Source organism: Diabrotica virgifera, chromosome 5, assembly GCF_917563875.1.
Source record: "Diabrotica virgifera virgifera chromosome 5, PGI_DIABVI_V3a".
Taxonomy (NCBI): Eukaryota; Metazoa; Arthropoda; class Insecta; order Coleoptera; family Chrysomelidae; genus Diabrotica; species Diabrotica virgifera.
In genome coordinates, this window is record NC_065447.1 from 250,524,401 (window position 1) to 250,545,584 (window position 21,184).

Genomic DNA, 21,184 nt, shown 5'->3' on the forward strand with positions numbered 1-21,184 from the left:
TCACACAGTGTAAACATGTAAATTTCACTCCATGACCAAATCATATGACAAATCACATGATAAAATCATATAATTTTAACTATTTAGAATGGGAAATAAGCCACAATATTATTAAAAAATGATTTTTATTAACGTTTCGACGCCCAAATCGGATGCCGTTGTCAAAATACAAAATACTATTAACATAAACAAAAATGTTGTTGCTTAGTAAAAAAAAAAATTCTTCTAATAATTTATTTAATTTGACTCATTTATATCGGCAATTCAGAAACATATGATACATTTTAAAGTAGAAGACTTTAAAATGATATTGCCAATATTTATGAGTTGCGTTCCTGGGACGACTTTACTGAAAGATAGTTCATTCGATTACATGAAATCAACCCCAACTCAAGAATATCCGTCACAAAAAAAATCATAGCATGTGATCTGTCTTTAAAAAGACAACGACATGCAACGGTGACATTAAAATTCTCGCGTTAGAGATCTCATAGTAAATCACGAGGGAAAACCAGGAAAAACCTCGTGATACTATCCCTGATATTTTAATAATATTGTGGCTTATTTCCCATTCTAAATAGTTAAAATTGTAAAAATGCCACAAGAAAATAGCTTCAGAACAACATTAAAATCATATAAAGTCGACTTTTTACAAAACTTATCTATTTTTATAGACCCGTAGGTTGAGTGTATATAAACTAAAATAAATTTTTTGATCCCACAATTTCTTGGACACTGAATTGGTAGAATAAAAGTAATTGAATAACCTGTCACATTTAACACTACGCGTTTCAAACGTAAAGTCGACTTTACACTACATGATTTATCATGTGATTTGTCATATGATTTTTCCCATGACGAGCCGCATGACAATGCTTATGACAAAACGAGCCGTATAAACAATGCAAAATCATATGACAAATCACACAGTGTACTTAAACATGTAAATTTCACTCCATGACCAAATCATATGACAAATCACATAATAAATCATGTAATGTAAAGTGGACTTTAGAATCAGTATGGTTGCAAGCGGGTTTGTCATTATGTTAATTATTATAAATGTTAGTATTCCACAGTAGTTAACAGCAATAATGCTTTACAAGAACCTGCCTAATACTACCTTTCACGCCCGCTCCCGTGAAGAGCGGCTACATATATTGTCATTCTCATTTATTTTAGCAACTATCCTTCCTACACTACATACTAAATCACATGTATGAAATAAGCTGTAGCTGTAGGTACCTACTGTAGGTACTTTTGGACAGTTTTAAAATGTTAATTATAACCCCATGAAAAAAAAAAAGAATGTGTGTGTACACTGTACGCACGTAGTAAAGAAGTTATACTTCTATTATATGATTTCTTAAAAATAAATATACTTTAAACAGTTTGTTTTAATTTTTTTAAACACCAAACTAATTTTAAGCTTACCACTTTCAAAAAAATAAAAAAAGTATAGGATTGCTCCGGACCCAAACTCAAGACCTCTCGATCTCTGGCCGAATGCTATACCAAATACGCTACGAGGACTGTGTCTGTATCGGTTCGGACGTAGGTACAGGGTACCTAATGACAATTCACGGTAACAAACAGACAGGGCGAAGTATAATAAATATACAATAAAATGTTTTAATAATACACCAAAATCCTGAGGAAGACAAATCCAAAGACACAAAAATTATAATAAATATATTTACCTACTAAAAACACTAATATATACTTTTCATACCTTTTCTTGCACTGATATATTTATACATTTCAAGTGAAAGATTCAGCAACTAAACGCCATACTGTCTGTGTGCGCATGCGCGCAGTATTATGAAATTTTACTCTCAATCGCGCATAAAAAAGTATAACTTCAATAATAATAACATATAATTTTTGATCGTATTAGGTGAACCCTCAAGTTCTAAAGACAAAAAATAATATTATTAAGTTAAATAATAATTTTAAAATATTATTACATAAAATAGTTATTTAATAGTGACACCTATTGACTAAATACGTAATGGATAATATCACTGATAAGAATTTTAATAGATATAGTTGATGTCTACTACTGCCATTATCGACTAATTTAGTATATTTTAAACAATTTTGATATTACAATTACAATAAAAAAGTATGATAAAAATGTAAACATTATTTAAAGAGTTTGTATATAAAATTAGAAAGAAAAAAAAACTTATTTTCACGTTGCGCCATCTACCATCTAGTTTCGAACTAGTAGTTGTATGTATCTTCTCGTCTGGCTACAGGATACAGATTTCATGCAGAATCCTGAATGGAATACTTGAACTAAGTAAGGAATGACAAATTCTTGAATGAGATGGCAGCTAAGTGTGGGAATATGAAATACGGAATTTGATTTTTCAGTCGACCATAGAAAATAAGAAAAACTTACTAAGTAGCGCCATCTACATTTAGTTTCTCAAACTAGTGGTTATCGGTATCTTCTCGGCGCCAAATAGGATAAGATAAAGATACAGAATCATGAATGGAATAGTTGAAATAAGTAAGGAATAAGAAATTGAATGAGATGGCAGGTAAGTGTGGGAATATGAAATTTGGAACTTGATTTTTCAATCGACCATCGAAAGTTAGAAAAACTTATTTTTCACGTAGCGCCATCTACCATTTAGCCTCAAACTAGTGGTTTTAGGTAGCTTCTCGTATGGAGCCGAATAGGATACAGATTCCTGAATGGAATAGTTGAAATAAGTAAGGAATGACAAACTATTGAATGAGATGGCAGGTAAGTGTGGGAATATGAAATATGGAACTTGATTTTTCAATCGACGACCATAGAAAGTAAGAAAAACTTATTTTTCACATAGCGTCATCTACCATTTAGTGTCAAACTAGTGGTTATCGGTATCTTCTCGTCTGACGTCGAATGTAAGAAAAACTTATTTTTCACGTAGCGCCATCTACCATTTAGTTTCAAACTAGTGGTTATCGGTAGCTTCTCGTATGGAGCCGAATAGGATACAGATGCAGAATCCTGAATGGAATAGTTGAAATAACTAAGGAATGACAAATTCTTGAATGAGATGGCAGGCAAGTGTGGGAATATGAAATACGGAACTTGATTTTTCAATCGGCCATAGTAGAAAATGGCGATCGCGAAGAATTTTATGTGAACGAATGTGCTTGCATTTAGTGCGCGTACAGTGTATTTAATAGTAAAATCGAGACAATTTAAACGTTCATAGTTGAATTGAAATGCCAACATGCAGAATGTTTCGCAAGAATCCTCTACAGATAATCCGAAAATAGATAAAGTGACTGTTCTACACGAACTAGGGAACTCATCGTCTACTCCCCAATCGACGACATCCAATTCAAGTCCAGCTAAATCAGAAACAGAAACGTATTCCGAACATCGCAGATATATGTCAGAAACATCAGAAAGCGAGGAAGATAGTGTATCAGAGGTAGGATATCATAAATTAGCGTTTGTCCCTTGTTTTTCACGTTAAATATCTGCCTCGAGGCCCAAGTATCAATGAACTTCCAGTAGAGAGACATCTTGTGGCAAGAATTTTCGAGTTGTACATTTCTCGCCCTAGAATATCGAATTTTACGTAAATTTCCTCGAAATATGCACTAGAAAATTGTTATTCGACGATTATAATTTTCATTATGTAAGTATCAAAAAACTGCGTTCCAAAAATCTAGTGCGCCTGGATGGATGACTGGTGCAATGTGGAAGGATGTGAATCGAATGAATGTTTCCATTTACAAATGACTAATGAGTCTCGTCCGTCGAAAAAATCTAGTTGACCGATGTTCATTGTACACGTCGACCTATCCTTTTGTTTAACTATTTAATTTTATGCTCGATAAGAAAAACAGGCAGACAAAATAACAACACACCTTCACTGCTTTGATCCACTTTTTAGTTCCAGCAAATTGAGAGGATATTGAGTTAAATTCTTATAAAAGAGGGCAGACTCATTGTGTTAACTTTAAAATTTTTATCTGCCAGTTGATTTTGGGGATCCGACTTTCATTATTTCTTATTTACACATATGGATCTATGAAAATAATCTATAAATAGAACAAGACCTGTATTTCTGTTTTTAAAAGCACTGATTCTTTTTTATTTAATTATGTATGACATATAGTAACAATTAACAGCCTTCTTGATTAAAACTACCTGTAAAATTTAGCAAATTCTTGGAAAAATGTATATAACTCATACCCAGGTAGTTTTGATACATATTTTTTGAAGTTTGACACACTTTCAACTATTGGTTTTCTGTAGAGGATCATAATTTCCTGTTTCTTTTACAAAATGTCTAGGATATTATTTATCAACAGCCTACTAGATGTGGGTAATAAAATGAATGGTTTTGTGCCTGCTTTCTATCAGTTTTTTACCAACACTGATTAGATACAACCTACTTTTTCAAAAATATATTTGTAGATAAACATTTGAATAATAATTTTTAAAAGTTAGATGATTAAATCAATATAGTTTTATTGCATCATAAAAATAATATCTCTTAGGAGTTAAAATTTACTTACAAGGCATATAATATAACTTTTTTTACATTTGCTGATTTAGTAAGGCTTATTTTATTGGTAATCTTTTGGGTAAGTATTTCCAGATAACTGCCTTTAGCTCTTAATTACATATTCATGACTTTTTCACAAGTTTCCCTGCAGCCACTCCCTTCCAGTTTTCCTTTGAGGTTAGGATAGGGCAGGGTATTGTTAAAATTTTATTCTTTTTACGGGATAATGGAATAGAAAGTGGTCTTCCAGTACCACCATAAATATGAATTGTAATGAGATAATACTGCTCTTCCATTGTATCTTTGTAAATTCATGAAATTATTCATAAATTACTTTTTATACTAAGTCTCTATTTTACTCACAGAAACTATTATCGCAAAATAAGCCGCTTGTCCATAGAAATCACAATAAGTTAAACAAAGATAAACAATACAGCATGTCTTTGACACATTAATATACCAAGGATGTTGATGTTTGTCATTGTCAGTGACATTATTGCATTTGTTGTGTTTACAAATGGTTTTTCATGTTATTTAAACTTTTAGTTGGACATACTAATAAAATTACTCTGTGAAGGACAATAATAGGGCATCAACAAAGCTTCTCCATTTCTGTTTATTTATGGCAATAGCTGCTATCTCTCCTCATGTTTTTGTAGTAGTCTTCATTCTGTAGTCTTCTTGTAGTCATCTCCATGTTTTGGTTGGTCATCCTCTGCTTCTTTGTTCTATTGCATTCTATTAAATACCTAGGCAATGACTGCGTTCACCAGATGCAAACACATTCACAACTGTTTGCGCTTTGCTTCTTAAACTTGTTCGCAGCGAGCTGAACAGTTGGTTGTTTAGGTTAAAATTTGACATTTTGCTTGTTTGATTTGAACGTAACCTAAAATAAATTTTCTCAATAAATAGGTTCTTGAATTTTTTTTTTTTTTTTATTAAAAGAATAAAGAAAATGGATTTACTTATTAGATAATAAAGTAGCTGAATGTCTTCAGTAGCCATTATTTAAGGGGTCTAGATTCAAAACCGGACATTTCCACTTTAAGTCATTCCAAGTAAACTGAAAAAAACAATTACAATTTTACTGTTCCCAATCTCAAATTGGAGGAAAAGTCCAATTTTGCATCTGAACCAATTCTTTCATACTGAATTACTACTAGGAACTGTCCAATTTTGCTCTTTATCACATTGTTAATATATTAATCTTTAATCACAGATTACAGAGGTGTTTTCAATTAATTTTGACCAAAAAGTGGAAATGTCCGGTTTTGCATCTAGACCCCTCGTTTTATATATAAAACCATTATAAATATATTCTATACTATATGCAATTTAAATTCCCGCCATAATTTTTCAATAGTCAACACATTTGCAAAGTTTAGCATAAATATTTTATGCTTGCAAAAATGGTGATCGCTTTAAAAACACGTTTACTGTCAGTGCAAACTGATTGCCAACATTTGCATCTGGTGAACATGGCCAATATCTGCCTCGAGGCCCAAGTATTAATGATCTTCCAGTAGAGAGACATATTGTGGCGAGCATTTTCCAGTTGTACATTTCTCGCCCGAGAATATCGAATTTTACGTAAATTTCCTCGAAATATCGATACATTTTTGGCAAAGTAACGTAAGTGACATTTTTGAAAATCATGTTTTCCATAAACTAACGCTATTATTGTTCAGAAGGCACTGCCAAAGTGTAGTAAGCCTATACATATATTATGTTTAAAGTAATTCTAGGCTTACTACACTTTGGCAATACCTTCTAAACAATAATAGTGTTAGTTTAATGGAAAAACATGATTTTCGCCCAAAATGTCACGTTACTTTGCCAAAAATGTATCGATATGCACTAGAAAATTGTTATTCGACGATTATAATTTTCATTATGTAAGTATCAAAAAACTGCGTTCCAAAAATCTAGTGCGCCTGGATGGATGACTGGTGCAATGTGGAAGGATGTGAATCGAATGAATGTTTCCATTTACAAATGACTAATGAGTCTCGTCCGTCGAAAAAATCTAGTTGACCGATGTTCATTGTACATGTTGACCTATCCTTTTGTTTAACTATTTAATTTTATGCTCGATAAGAAAAACGGGCAGACAAAATAACAACACACCTTCACTGCTTTGATCCACTTTTTAGTTCCAGCAAATTGAGAGGATATTTAGTTAAATTCTTATAAAAGAGGGCAGACTCATTGTATTAACTTTAAAATTTTCATCTGCCAGTTGATTTTGGGGATCCGACTTTCATTATTTCATATTTACACATATGGATCTACGAAAATAATCTATAAATAGAACAAGATCTGTATTTCTGTTTTTAAAGCACTGATTCTTTTTATTTGATTATGTATGACATAATATGTACTATATTATAGTAGCTATTAACAGCCTATTTGATTGAAACTACCTGTAACATTTAGTAATTCTTGGAAAAATGTATTCAACTCATACCCAGGTAGTTTAAATACATATTTTTTTGAAGTTTGACACACTTTCAACTATTGGTTTTCTGTAGAGAACCATAATTTCCTGTTTCTTTTACAAAATGTCTACACTAAATTCAAATAAGACATGCAGTGCATGTAAACAGAGATTACAATTGTTAAAGGTATTCAAAACATATCTACTTGTTCCATAATAACAGTATATTATTAACATCACATTATCACTTTGTCTCTTTTCTCGATTATTTGATTTTATTGTATAGTATATAAATTACTGTAGTCACCGAATACATAGCTAGTAAGAAATAATCCTATTAATTAAATAATTGAATAATTTACGTGATTATACAAATAACTCTTATCCAAAAATATTCAAAACCTGAACAGAAATAGCTATCTCTTATGTTGCCGATGACGACATCGCTGTCAACTAATGTTTACATCCAGTGCATGTCTCATGCGAATAAACTGTAGGATATTATTATTTATCAATAGCCTACTAGATGTGGGTAATAAAATGAATGCTTTTGTGTCTGCTTTTTCAAAAATATATTGTTTGTACCTAGATAAATGAACATTTGAATAATAATTTTTAAAAATTAGATGATTAAACCAATATGTTTTATTGCGTCATAAATTTAATATCTCTTAGAGTTAAAAATTTAAATTTACTACAAGGCATATAATAATATAACTTTTTTCACATTTGCTGATTTAGTAAGACTTATTTTATTGGTATTTTTGGGTAAGTATTTCCAGGTAACTGTCTTTAGCTCTTGATTACATATTCACAAGACTTTTTCACAAGTTTCCCTGTGACTACTCCCTTCCAGTTTTCCTTTGAGGTTAGGATAGGCTGTTGTTAAAATTTTCTTCTTTTTATGGGAAAATGGGATAGAAAGTGGTCTTCCAGTACCACCATAAATATGAATTATAATCAGGTGATACAGTTCTTCCACTGTATATCCTTGCACATGCATGAAATTATTCATGAATTATTTTTTATACTAGATCTCTTTTTTTACTCACAGAAACTAGTATTGCAAAATAAGCTGCTTGTCCATAGAAATCACAATAATTAAAAAAAAAAAACGAATAAAATCCTTTATAAAAGGTATATAAAGGAAATATACCTTTTATAAAGGATTTTATTCGTTTTTATAATACAGTGGAACCCCGTTAACTCGGATTAATTGGGACCGCGACCGATCCGGGTTATCGAAAATCCGGGTTAGCCGGAGAAAATGGTAAAAATTAATAAAATATGGTATGCTTACAGATAAACTCCGTTATAATTGTCACACAGACACTGGTAAACCACGTTCGCATTCCACACAAAACCACACATACAAAGCGTCGTCAAAAGTCTCATTCTTAGCTTTATTAGCTTTGCACCGATTAAACTGTCTTTTGTTATCATTTTGAAAAAAAAAAATTCTTCGATTTTAGTTATATTTTTCTTCCAATCCGATACTGTAGATGTACCGACACCATAATATTAATGCTGCAAGATTCACCTTTATCAATTCTACTTAATGCTTCTAGTTTCTTTTCCATTGTCACTACAACATTTTTACGTTTTGTTGCCCTTATAGACAAAAGACACGCAAACACAAAATCTGAATAAATTTACGAACGATTACAAAACGGAAGCGAACAATAATACGACTTTACTACACACAATACCGTCTCTGATGTTATGTTATTTAATAACAGTGATGACTAAGACCATTGTTAAAAAAAGAATTTTAATAGTCTTTTCTAAACAATGCTAACACAACAGTTTCAAAAAAATAAAGGATAATAATACAGGTGCCTGTTGTTTTCGACAATGAATGTGGTGTACCATGAGTCATTTTTACTATGGTATATGTAGTTTAATCCGGTTCCATTATCTCTCAAATATTATATTACATAGAGTTGGTACAAAACCTCGTGAACCTTGAAAATGCGTATGTATAACCGAAATAAAATGAAGCCAAAAACATACGACTATTTTATTTGCTGCGAATTGCGCGACAGGGTTCCATCTGTACCCTGATATTTTCAGTAATGTCGGATTCATCAATCGTTTCGTTCGTATATTGGCGTCACCAAATAATTGAATTAGGTTCACGAGATTTTGTAACAGCAATACATTTTTATTGTTGAAATGTTTGTCTGATAAAAATCGGTCCGGGTTAGCCGGAGTTCCAGGTTATCGGGGGCCGACTTATCGGGGTTCCACTGTAAATGGTATACAGCCAACTACAGGAAAACTTTTTCCTCGTGGTTTTTTACAATAATTTTTGTACATGTCTTCTCTTTAAGACTTTGAAATACAGTATGAGTAAGCTTGCTGTGTGTCACCGACATTGAGCCTAGTAAGGTCGCGATCTTTAAACTCGCATACTTAAAGTTTGTGTGTCTGTCACCCAGTTTAGGCTGCCTATTTCATAAATATATAAGAGTATGAACCTGCTATGGTCTATTCTTGCTCTTTAATTAGAACTAGATCTTTCATTTTCCTTATTTCTATAAATACATCCCAAATTAATGAGTCTTGTTACTTCTGTTATTGAAGATTTTGTTTTTCTGGGCAATCCCTCTCTAAAAATAGAAAAATGAAATATATTTATAGATTAGCAGTTTGTAAATATTTTTACTCTTCCACCAATCTCATTTCAATTTCTATAAATACCATCTGATTTTGATGTTTAATATTGCATATGGGAATAAGTGAAGCAACAAATAAAAGACTTTCTCTATTGTTTACCAACTACAGCTCTACACATAATGCATCAAATACACTTAAAAAATATTTTCTTTGGTAATAAATAAGTAGGTATTAAAACTACTGGTTTACTTGCCATATTGGAAAATTACTTAAAATATATATTTAGAAGTCACAATATTACTTTTATTGATTATTTATGGTTTCTAAATGTTTTTGAGGAAAAACATAAATCATAATAGTGGGAAAATAGAAGACCATCAATTATTTATTATTCACTGATGTAATAAGTTCTACAAATTAATATTGGTGAAGAGTTAAAACAACAAAAAGCCTATATTTAATTAGCTTTTAACAACAACCACAAGTATTTGGGACAATTCTTCAAGAACATGAAAAAATACACAAAAAATAAAACTCACATCTCTTAGTCTCTGCACTTTAATAAATGTAACTCTATCTTCTCCTATCATTATGTCTTCTTTCATGGTTTATTCTTCTTCTCATTTCTCCATTTTCCATTCTTATTTCCATTCTTATTGAACCCATAATTATTTTGAGGATTTGCTCTGAAAATTCTTAATTTTCCTTTATCTTTATCTGTGAGGCACATTGTCTCAGCCATACATATAATTACTGGTTTGATTGTAAGTCTGTATATTTTCAGTTTTGTATTTCTAGATAATAGGTCTGGATCCCGCGTACCAAAAAAAAGTTGATTAATAGCAAGCTGAAAATTTGTTAATAGCTTCACAGTGTCTAGTCGGACAAACTTTGATGTATGGGAACACTGTAACAGGGGTAGTTTTAATTGTGGAACAGGTTAAAAATTTGGAATGTCAGATGTTTTCTGTCATTTGACATGTTCTTCGTGTTCCACTCATTAAAATGCCCAGTTGGTGATACACACCAGTCTGATTTTTGCATGAGAGTTTAATGAAAGGGCAACAAATCAGTTGGAAGTTCTGTCCGACAAAATACATCTGACGTTTTTGTAGTCTGATGTTCAAAATTTTTAACCTGTTCCACCCTTAAAATTTCCCTGTTCCAGTGTTCCCATATATCAAAGTTTGTCCGACTAGACACTGTTAAGCTATTAACAAATTTTCAGCTTGCTATTAATCAACTTTTTTTTTATGTGGGATCCAGACCTAATGCAGACTCAGATCACTACCTAGTGGAAAGTAGAATAAGAGCCAGAATCTCGAAACATTAAAAAAGAAAAATATGAAATAAAGAACTTAGCAGACAACAGCAAAAGGGCCAAATACAAAGAATACGTATATAAAAGGAAGGCTAGAAAACAGACAAAAGCACGAGGATATAAACAGAGAATGGGAAGCATATAAAAACATACAAGACACTGCCAAAGAGACCTTGGGTATACAAAAAAAGGTCAAATCAACTGAAGGGAAGTGGTTGGATGAAGAGTGTCATAACATAACAGAGAGAAAAAATAATGCATATCAAAGACTACAACAACGACATAGAACAAGACAGGCAGAGGAGAAATATAGAATGCTAAGGAGGGAAGAGAAGAAAATACACCGCAGAAAGAAAAGAGAACACATAGAAAAATAACTCCAAGAAATAAACTAACAGAAACCAGAAAATTCTACCAAAAACTTAACAAAAGCAGAAAAGAATTTAAACCAAGAACAATGATGTGCAGAGACAAAGAAGGAGATATAGTAACTCAACACTCAACAGAGTGAAATACTGCAAAGATGGACTGAATTCTTCAAAGAAAAGTTTGAACAAAACGGAGATTCACTATACGATGAAATTATACTGGATCAAACGGATACCAGAGAAACAACCTCCCCTTCAGTAGCTGGAATGCAAGAAGCAGTTACCAGACTGAAAAACAACAAGTCACCTGGATTGGACAACATTAGCGCAGAATTAATAAAATAAGGCGGAGACTCCCTATTGAATGCGATACACGAACTTATAGTGAACATATGGAATAATAAACAACTGCCACAAGACTGGAATACCGGAGTAATCATACCACTACATAAAAAGGGAGATTAGCTTCAATGTAAAAACTACCGGGTAATAACGCTACTGACTGGCATATAAAATACTGTCAAATATTGTGTATGAGCGATTGAGACCATACGTGGAACAAATAGTTGGGGGATATCAATGTGGTTTGTGCAGGCAGAAGTCCACAATAGGTCAGATCTTCATTTTGAGACAAATCTTGGAAAAGACTAGTGAATTTAAACTAGAAACACATCATCTCTTCATTGACTTCGAGAGTGCCTATGATAGTATTCATCGAGAATTTGTGATCAACGCCCTGAAAAAGTTATTCCAACTCATCTCATTGATATAGTAAAAGAAACACTTAAAGTACAAAGCATGGTTCGAATTCAAAACGCACTAACAGATACAATCCATGTTAAAACAGGCCTACGACAGGGAGATGCCCTATTCTGTATTCTATTCAACATCATATTAGAGAAAATAATTAGAGCGTCCAAAGTCAACACCAGAGGAACAATAATAACAAAAAGTGTACAAATATTGGCATTTGGAGATGATGTTGATATCATAGCTAGAAGCAAAAGAGAAATGGTAAAAGCATTTAATGCTATAGAAAGAGCGGCACAAAACAGTGGCATAAAATATTTAATATTAATGAAATAAAAACCAAATACATGAAGGCCAGCAAATCGACAGGCCAAAGAAGCCTACAGAATCTGACAATAGGAGACTATAACATCGAAAGTGTAAAAATTTTTACATATCTAGGTTCACTAGTTACCGCAGGTAACAATGTCAGCGAAGAAGTTAAAAGAAGAATACATATTGCTAATAAAACATGTAATGGACTCATTAAACATCTAAGATCTAACATCACGAGAAAAACCAAATGCAAAATATACAAAACCCTGATAAAACCAGTCCTTATATATGGATCAGAGACATGGACACTGTCGAAAAGCGATGAGAACGTATTAGGTACGTTTGAACGAAAAATTTATAATTACAAATTAGCTGAAGAACCACTGAAGGCTGTATCAACTGTAAGAGATCTAGGTGTTCAATTAGATTCCAAACTAAATTTTTGCGCTCATTTTGATTATGTGAATAACCAGGCATTTAAAATGTTAGGCTTCATTATTAGAACTTCTAGATGTTTGCATAACATTAGTTCCATCAGACTGATTTACATTTCCCTAGTTAGATCTGTTCTTGAGTATTGCTCAGTTGTTTGGTCACCCACTTATGAAGTCCATATAGCCAAGCTTGAAAAAGTCCAAAATAAATTCATTAGGTACTTGAGTTTTAAATTACACAAACCTTTAAGTGACCATTCCTACTCAGAAATTAGAAATAAATTAAACCTTCCTAGGCTATCTTCCAGACGGATGTATGCTGATGTTTTGTTTCTTCATAAAATACTGAATTCAAAAATTAATTGCAATGATTTACTGTCTCTAATTGACTTTAATGTTCCCTCTAGAGTTACTAGAACATCCCAAAATTTTGCAATTAAATTTCATCGCTGCAACTTTGGTAGGCATTCTCCGCTGAGTAGAATCATTCTAAATGGAAATAGAATAGACCTGGATTTGTTGCTGTGCGCTTCGGAAAATTTTTGTAGACAGTGTTTAAAAAAAAATTTGTAATCTTATGTGATTTATATTTGTTATTTACTTTGTATTATTTTAATATTTGTTTTTTCTATATAGCTACATCGCCAATTTTTGTCATACATATTTACTATATCTTTATATTTATTGTATCACTAGATAATTATAATATTTTGTGTATATATTAAATTGGGTGGTACCCCGTTAATAAATAAATAAATAAATAAAAAATCCTTAGACACATATATAAGGGGGCGAAAGAAAAGGACGTATGGCGCAGAAGATATAATTTTGAACTATACGCAGTATACAACGAACCCGACGTCATAACATCCATAAAGATCGGACATCTGCGCTGGATGAGCCATGTTGAACGAATGTTGGAGACTGAAACACCAAAACACATAATGAAGCAAACACCAGTAGGGAGAAGGTCAAAGGGAAGACCCAAACTTAGATACATAGAACAAGTGGAACAAGATCTGAAAACACTTGAGATTACCCACTGGAAGAACAAAGCAAGGAACAGAACAGAATGGCGGAAAATCCTAGAACAAGCCAGGACCCAAAAAGGGTTGTCGAACTACTGATGATGATGATGAGACCTAAGTTTTTGTCCTTCATTAGCCTATGGTATCCCTAATATGTTTTGTTGATTGCTAGTATTTTTTCAGTTACTTCTTCAGTTTTCTTATTTTTGAAATTCTCAATTACTCCCAATAACCCGGTCTTTAGACATTTCAAATAACAAAAATTGCCGGAGAGCCAAATTTTGGTGAAGAGCTAGGGTATACCATAACAAATAAAGTTTAAAAAGTCCCCGTCGATCCCATTTGTGCTTCAAAAGTTATTCGAGGTCAAAGGTCAAAATTTGAGATTTTTTGGATTTTTTTCGAAAACGGTAAGTTTTATCAAAAAAAAACCTTAAACCAAAGTTACAGATCTTAAAATTCTCTACAAAAATAGTCCTTACTATTTTTTTCCTAAGAGTTGCCATTCCTGAGATATCGCGATTCAAAGAGTCACATTATACATGATATGCACACGTTTCCACACCACCTGTGAGGTAGTGTACTCGGCGCGTTTTTTTTACCGTGGTTTCCCCTGTAGGCCTACTCCACTAACTGTTTTGACAATTTTAGGAAAATTTAAGGAAACAATACCGGTCAAGTTCTAGATATTACCTTATTATTGATATTGATTATTGATATTGCTATTGATTATTAGGTTAACTAAATTGTTTTGATTTCTTTAGATATTTTAATCAGATTCATATTCTTGAAAGTCTACTTCAACAGTCAAGTCTTCTTCGATTTCATCTTCTTCCTCTTCCTCTTGCTGGATGTTCAAAAATTGTTCAAATGTGACTGAGTCATTGGTCTCTTCATTAAAATCACAGGAGTCTTCCTCTGTTGTACTAAACTGGACATTTGAGCAAGACTCACCTTTGCAGTTGGTACACACTAGAGAACACAGCAACCCGACTTTTTTACATCCACATTTGGCACTACAACCTTTTTTGCAATTGCAAAAAATAGTGTTAAGGAGTTTTTCTGGAGCAGGTGGGAGTAAGGTCTTAATCGGTTCCAGAGTATTATCTATTAATTTCCAACCCCAGTCTTCTGGATACAGTTTATTACCTAGCCATGTTTGAACTTGATAATATACTCGATACAAATGTTGAAAAGCAGATGCTGATGTTGGAGGAAGACATGATAGTTGTACTTGTTTCTTGTTTCGCGTATTTTTTACAAAAGTTAAGTATCGGTATTTATCAAGACAAATAATTTTTTTTGGAGCTCCATAAACTGCAAGAAGAAAACTTACCGTTTTCAAAAAAAATCCAAAAAATCTCAAATTTTGACCTTTGACCCCGAATAACTTTTGACGCACACATGGGATCGATGGGGACTTTTTAAACTTTATTTGTTATGGTATACCCTAGCTCTAGATCAAAATTTGGCTCTCTGGCAATTTTTGTTATTTGCCAAGCATTTTGATGTCTAAGCGTACGTTCAGAGTGGACGAGCAAAGAGCAAAGAGCAAAGCGGAGAAATCAAACTCATACTGGCAAACGGAGGTGCACAGAGTGCTAGCAAAGAGCAAAGCGGCGAAACCAAACAAGTTTGATTTCTTTGGTCCATGTAGTGAGACCGCTCCCGTCTGAAAAAATTTTTGATTCGGTTTCTTTGTCAAATCCTATTCAAAAATGTCCCCTTTAAACAAATCTGAAGAGCACCGGGCGGAATTTTTGGGCAGAAATTGTTTAAACAATTTTATCCACTCTATGTTATATTGTGTGTAAGTTTTTAGTTTGTGAAAACTGTCATTATAGATAGCAGTGCGTGAAGTGTTTAAAGTGAGCGTGAAGTAACAATGTGTTTTAAATGGGACTTACTTTTTCGCACTGTTTTTAACACACTTTCATATAATCAAATATCCTTAACTTTGGCGTTGTCATGGTGATGACATAATGAGCAATAAATTACGACAAAAGTTTTTACAGTTTTGTGGTTTGAAAGAAGTTAGAATTTTTAAATGTCAAAGTTCTAAAAATTGTAGAATAGAAATGAATTCCAGTGACGAAGAGTTACAGTTTTTTTATTTGTTTATGGTAGAGTAGAGAAAATATTGTATGAAACTGTGCATGAAGTACTTTTTGCGAACTTACGCGATGTATAGCACTCGCTCCGCTGTCGCTCGTGCTCTAAATATCGCGTGCGTTCGCAAAAAGCATACTTCACGAACTGTTTCATAAATAACTATTTTTAAACAAATACAAAAGATCACGTTTTTTTGCTCCGGAACATATATTTTTAGACGAAGTAGTTTTCAATCCTAATAGTAAATTATTAATATTGAAAATATTAAAAATATTACTAAAAGATTTTTAAATTGAAAACTTATTGGTACACTTTCCTGGTGACACCTCCAAGACTTCTACAATTTGCAAGTCAAATGGATGCTGCAGTGAAGACGAGAGGGAAGGAATTCTACACTATGCAATTCACATCCCCCGTCTGCAGCTGGTAAAGTTCCAACGGAAAAATGCACCTAGTTAGGCCGCACCTACATTGGATCCGATTTTCTCCGATCAGATCAGATCCGACGTCGGCCGACGTCGGAATAGAAAATAAACCCATAGTATTAAATGGGGGTGCCTACATCGGATCCGTTTTTCTCCGATCCGATCAGATCAGATCAGATCCGACGTCGGAATAAAAAATAAACCCATAGTATTAAATGGGAGTGCCTACATTGGATCCGTTTTTCTCCGATCCGATCAGATCAGATCAGATCCGATATCGGCCGACGTCGGGAGTAGCTTCTCCTATTCTCATCGAGAAGTGTTTGGTTTCATTCCGATTGGTTGCAAGTTGAGTTGCAATTTTAGTTGCAAATTGGTTGCAAGTTGGTTGCAAATTGGTTGCAAGTTGGTTGCAAACTGGTTGCAAACTGGTTGCAAGTTGGTTGCAAACTGGTTGCAAACTGGTTGCAAACTGGTTGCAAACTGGTTGCAAGTTGGTTGCAAGTTGGGGGTTGCAAGTTGGGGGTTGCAAGCTAACATGTTTAAATATATTCAATGTCATCATCTCAACACTTCATCGCAACTTATTGTCGGTGGTCGGAAGATTACTGAACCAATGTAGGCACCCTCGCCGGAAAACCGGTCTGATCGGATCTGATCTGATCGGAGAAAGACGGATCCAATAGGGCTTTTCATCGACTGTCATTTGTTTCGAGCTTCTGTCATGTGTCACATAATATTGATATATCTACGCCATACGTCTTTGGTTTGTATTGTTTATATACCAATAACGTATGACGTAGATAAATTATTATTATGTGACACATGACAGAAGCTCGAAACAAATGACTGTGAATGAAAAGCCCTATGTAGGCACCGCCTGTCGGATCGGATCGGATCTGATCTGATCTGATCTGATCGGAGAAAATCGGATCCAATGTAGGTGTGCACTTACTCTACGGAGTAATACGACTATAAAATAAAAATGTATACCATTTTTATTCAGTTCGCATTTTTATTATTATATATTTTTAGGGTTTTTGGGTTATTCTAAACAAAAAAGGTATCTTGTAATTTTTCCCAAAAATTAATAGTGTTCGAGTTATAGGCGATTTAAAATCTGAAAAATGCGAAAATACGCATTTTCGAGGCTTAAAAATTCATATTTCAATTAGTATTTTTGAGGTTACCAGATACTTAAATTGATGATTAAACATTCAGCTTCGATTCTGAAGAGTGATCGCGTCTAACCTTAATTTATACCGTTGTTTTTTAATTGTTAAATATGCGTGTTTATCAGATTTTTTTGCCGGTGCGGCGCGCTCTATTTCAAAAATCTCCTATTTCCTCCGAAAATTATTTTTTCTAGATTTTTTGGGATATTCTAAATAGAATAAGTTTCTTGACATTTTTCTCAAAAGTTAATAGTTTTAAAGTTATAAGTTAATAAAAAACTCATTTTTGGATTTTAAATCGCTTATAACTTTAAAACTGTTAACTTTTGAGAAAAATGTCAAGAAACTTATTTTATTTAGAAAATCCCAAACAATCTAGAAAAAATAATTTTCGGAGGAAAATAGGAGGTTTTTGAAATAGAGCGCGCCACACCGGCAAAAAATCGGATAAACACGCATATTTAACAATTAAAAAACAACGGTATAAATTAAGGTTAGACGCGATCACTCTTCAGAGTCTTGAGGCTCAATGTTTAAACTTCAATTTAAGTATCTGGCAACCTCAAAAATACTAAATTAAATATGAGTTTTTAGGCCTCGAAAATGCGTATTTTCGCATTTTTTAGATTTTAAATTGCCTATAACTCGAAAACTATCAATTTTCGAGAACATTTACAAGATACCTTTGTTGTTTAGAATGACCCACAAAACTTAAAAATATATAAAATCCACAAGGAAAAGAAAAAGTTTTCCTGTAGTTGGCTGTATACCATCAATCACAAAATTGGAAAGAAATCCTTTGTAAAAGGTATAAAATTTTTTTTATTAAAAATCCCTTAAAAGGGCTACATCACAACAAAACGTTTTCGATTTTTGTAAAAAATCATCATCAGTGTTCGATAAACTGGATGCTAGCTGAGCCACAAAACAAACCCAGTTTTTTACCCAGATATTTTTCTTTTGTGGCTCAGCTAGCATCCAGTTTATCGAACACTGATGATGATTTTTTATAAAAATCGAAAACGTTTTGTTGTGATGTAGCCCTTTTAAGGGATTTTTAATAAAAAAATTTTTATACCTTTTACAAAGGATTTCTTTCCAATTAAAAATATATGTTCCAGATCAAAAAACGTGATCTTTTGTATTTGTTTAAAAAAAATTGTTTAAACAATTTCTGCCCAAAAATTCCGCCCGGCACCCTTCAGATTTGTTTAAAGGAAATTTTTAAATATTTTTAAATAGGAATCCACAAAGAGACCGAATCGGAAATTTTTTCAGACGGGAGCGGTCTCACTACATGGACTACTGTGAGAGTAAAGAGCAAATATCCTACCGCTCCTATCCATACTGCCTAGTGGAAAAGAACTAAACTCTCGTCTAGCGTAACTACCCGCTATTAGCACTTCTTTGCTCTTTGCTCTTTGCTCGTCCACTCTGAACGTGCACTTTTTGCTCTTTGCTCTTTGCTCGTTGCTCTTTGCTCTTTGCTCTTTGCTCGTCCACTCTGAACGTACGCTTAGTTGACCGGATTACAAATATTTAAATTGTTGAACTCTTTTAAAAGTGTAGTTTTCTATTTTGATTTCTCTCATCTTGTTATCTTCTCTTCTATAGCAAATTATATTTTGTTATTCGTTTGGTAATTTCTAGACCTCTTTTCAGTGCTTCATTTGCCAGGATTGTTACTACTTGTTTTAATGCTTACTTGTAGCTTTTAATAAGAAGTAAATGTCCAAACCTTTCAAACTAGACTTTATGAATTAAAATTTCGCCATAAATAACAAAGTTATTGCTAATTTAGACAGAAAATTTAAGCCTTTTCTATTTAACTTATATATTCTCCATTTGAAAATTATTGATAGCAGAGTTTTACGATGCAGGACATAAATTTCCAATGCAGTGCAACATACAATACAAATGACTTGCATCGTAAAATCTAAGCTATCAATAATTTTCAAACAGAGTATAGTAATAAAGGAAATCTTATAATAATTTTTATTTTTATGTGTCTAAATCATTTGAAGAGTACAAGGAAAAAAAAAGGGAAAAACAAGGAATGTCACATTTTATACATATTGAGATAAACACCAATAAAGGTTTAATTCTTATGATATCTAAAAACTACTTAGGAGATTCTTAGCAGAATTCTAGCAATTATTGGTCTATAATCTTAATATAATATTAATCTATATTAACTTGTTAATTTAATAATGCACCAAAAAACTGCTAACATTCCTTATTTTTGTAAAGTGGCGTGCGGACAATCCTGGTCCTTCGCCTGAATAGAAATTTATAAAAAATTTATATAGACTGATCTTTCTGGTTATTGTTCTGAATCGATAGTCTAGTCGATAGTACTCAGTTTTTGCTACCACATGGCGAGGAAAGCCAAAATTCATGAAAAAGACCATTCCTTGTTTTTCCCCTGTACTCTTCATTTACAAAATGCATGTATGCTTATGCATGCTTTTAAATTACTTACTTCAAATTTTTTGAAGATAGTGTTTATAAAACCAACTAAGTAGGTATTTTATTTGTTTATAAACCAAAAAAGTTTTATTTATTAAGTAAACTCCAAAATATTCTTTGCTTTTAGGGTATTAAACAAGCTACTCTATTAGTTTTCCCAAATCAATATACAAATTCGGATTTGCCTATAACCTTATAATATCTGATCCACAAATAGATAAAATTGATACTCTTTTACAAATATGCAAACTATTGCCTGTTTTACCTATAATGTGAATACCATGTAAATCTTTTAATCCCAAATAACTTATTTTGTTTTGTAGATTTCACATGAAAAAATCCTTGTTTTCCTTGCTTCCTGGACAAGAAAACCCTATACTCATAAATTTTCACACATTGCTCATGATTCCTGGACAAGAAAATCCCATACACATCAATCTTAACACATTGCTCATAATTCACCAGCATATTTAAACCATTTATGCCTTTATGGTCATTAATTTCAAAGCTTTAAAATTGGTCATTGTTTAGAGTGAAGACCAAATATGTACAGTCTAATTGGTTAGTAAGTAATATCTGAGGACTCAATCTTACTTCTATTTACAGAATAGAATACTTATATGGTATGTACATAGGACTTTTTTATTAATTTCAGAGAGCTTTAACAATTATATTTGCAGAAAAAATATTATTAGTAGATCTTCTACTGATAAACTTTGCAGTCTCATTATCAGCACTTGCTGGACATTCTACTCAGCTAGTCAACAAACGAAACTGTTCAGTATCTTAGGAATAGCTTATCTTGGCTTGAAATGTCGAGACCACGAGAGTTAGAGCATGGCGAATAGTTGCCAGAGACAAAGATGAATGCAAGATTGTTCTGATAAAGACTTTGGCTCATAAAGGACGGGAAGTTAGGAATTATGACATTGTTCACATCAAGAAAAACTGCAGACAATTAAGCAGTCTTTTGATTATTATCAGTATGTACTTTTGTTATAAAATATAATAATTAATATAAAATGTATACAAATAAATAAAAAGTGACCATTGTTGTGGAATCATCATTCACATACCTAACCATATATCTCTAACCAACCCCTTAGACATACATATACCAAATTTTCTGTTTGTATCAATATCTGCAGATATGTGTATATACCTATATATCTACAACAAAGTCTGCCATATTAGTTTTTCAA

The 21,184-nt window shown here is 32.6% G+C and overlaps 1 protein-coding gene and 1 long non-coding RNA gene across 6 annotated transcripts in view; both read left to right on the plus strand.

Moving 5' to 3' along the window:
* Nucleotides 1-3,067: 3,067 nt before the first annotated feature.
* LOC126884820 (ankyrin repeat domain-containing protein 17-like) overlaps nucleotides 3,068-21,184 on the plus strand; it is a 247,095-nt gene continuing 228,978 nt past the window's right edge. For 3 of the 5 annotated variants that reach the window (XM_050651074.1, XM_050651075.1, XM_050651076.1), the window contains exon 1: nucleotides 3,068-3,440. In XM_050651074.1, coding sequence (XP_050507031.1) covers nucleotides 3,237-3,440 — 204 coding nt within the window. In that variant the 5' untranslated portion in view covers nucleotides 3,068-3,236. The remainder of the gene's footprint in view (nucleotides 3,441-21,184) is intronic. The other 2 variants (XM_050651072.1, XM_050651073.1) reach the window with 2 other exon arrangements.
* The window catches only part of LOC126884824 (uncharacterized), a 67,352-nt gene continuing 52,549 nt past the window's right edge, over nucleotides 6,382-21,184 (plus strand). The window contains exon 1 of the long non-coding RNA XR_007698154.1: nucleotides 6,382-6,424. This is a non-coding gene — a long non-coding RNA (uncharacterized LOC126884824). The remainder of the gene's footprint in view (nucleotides 6,425-21,184) is intronic.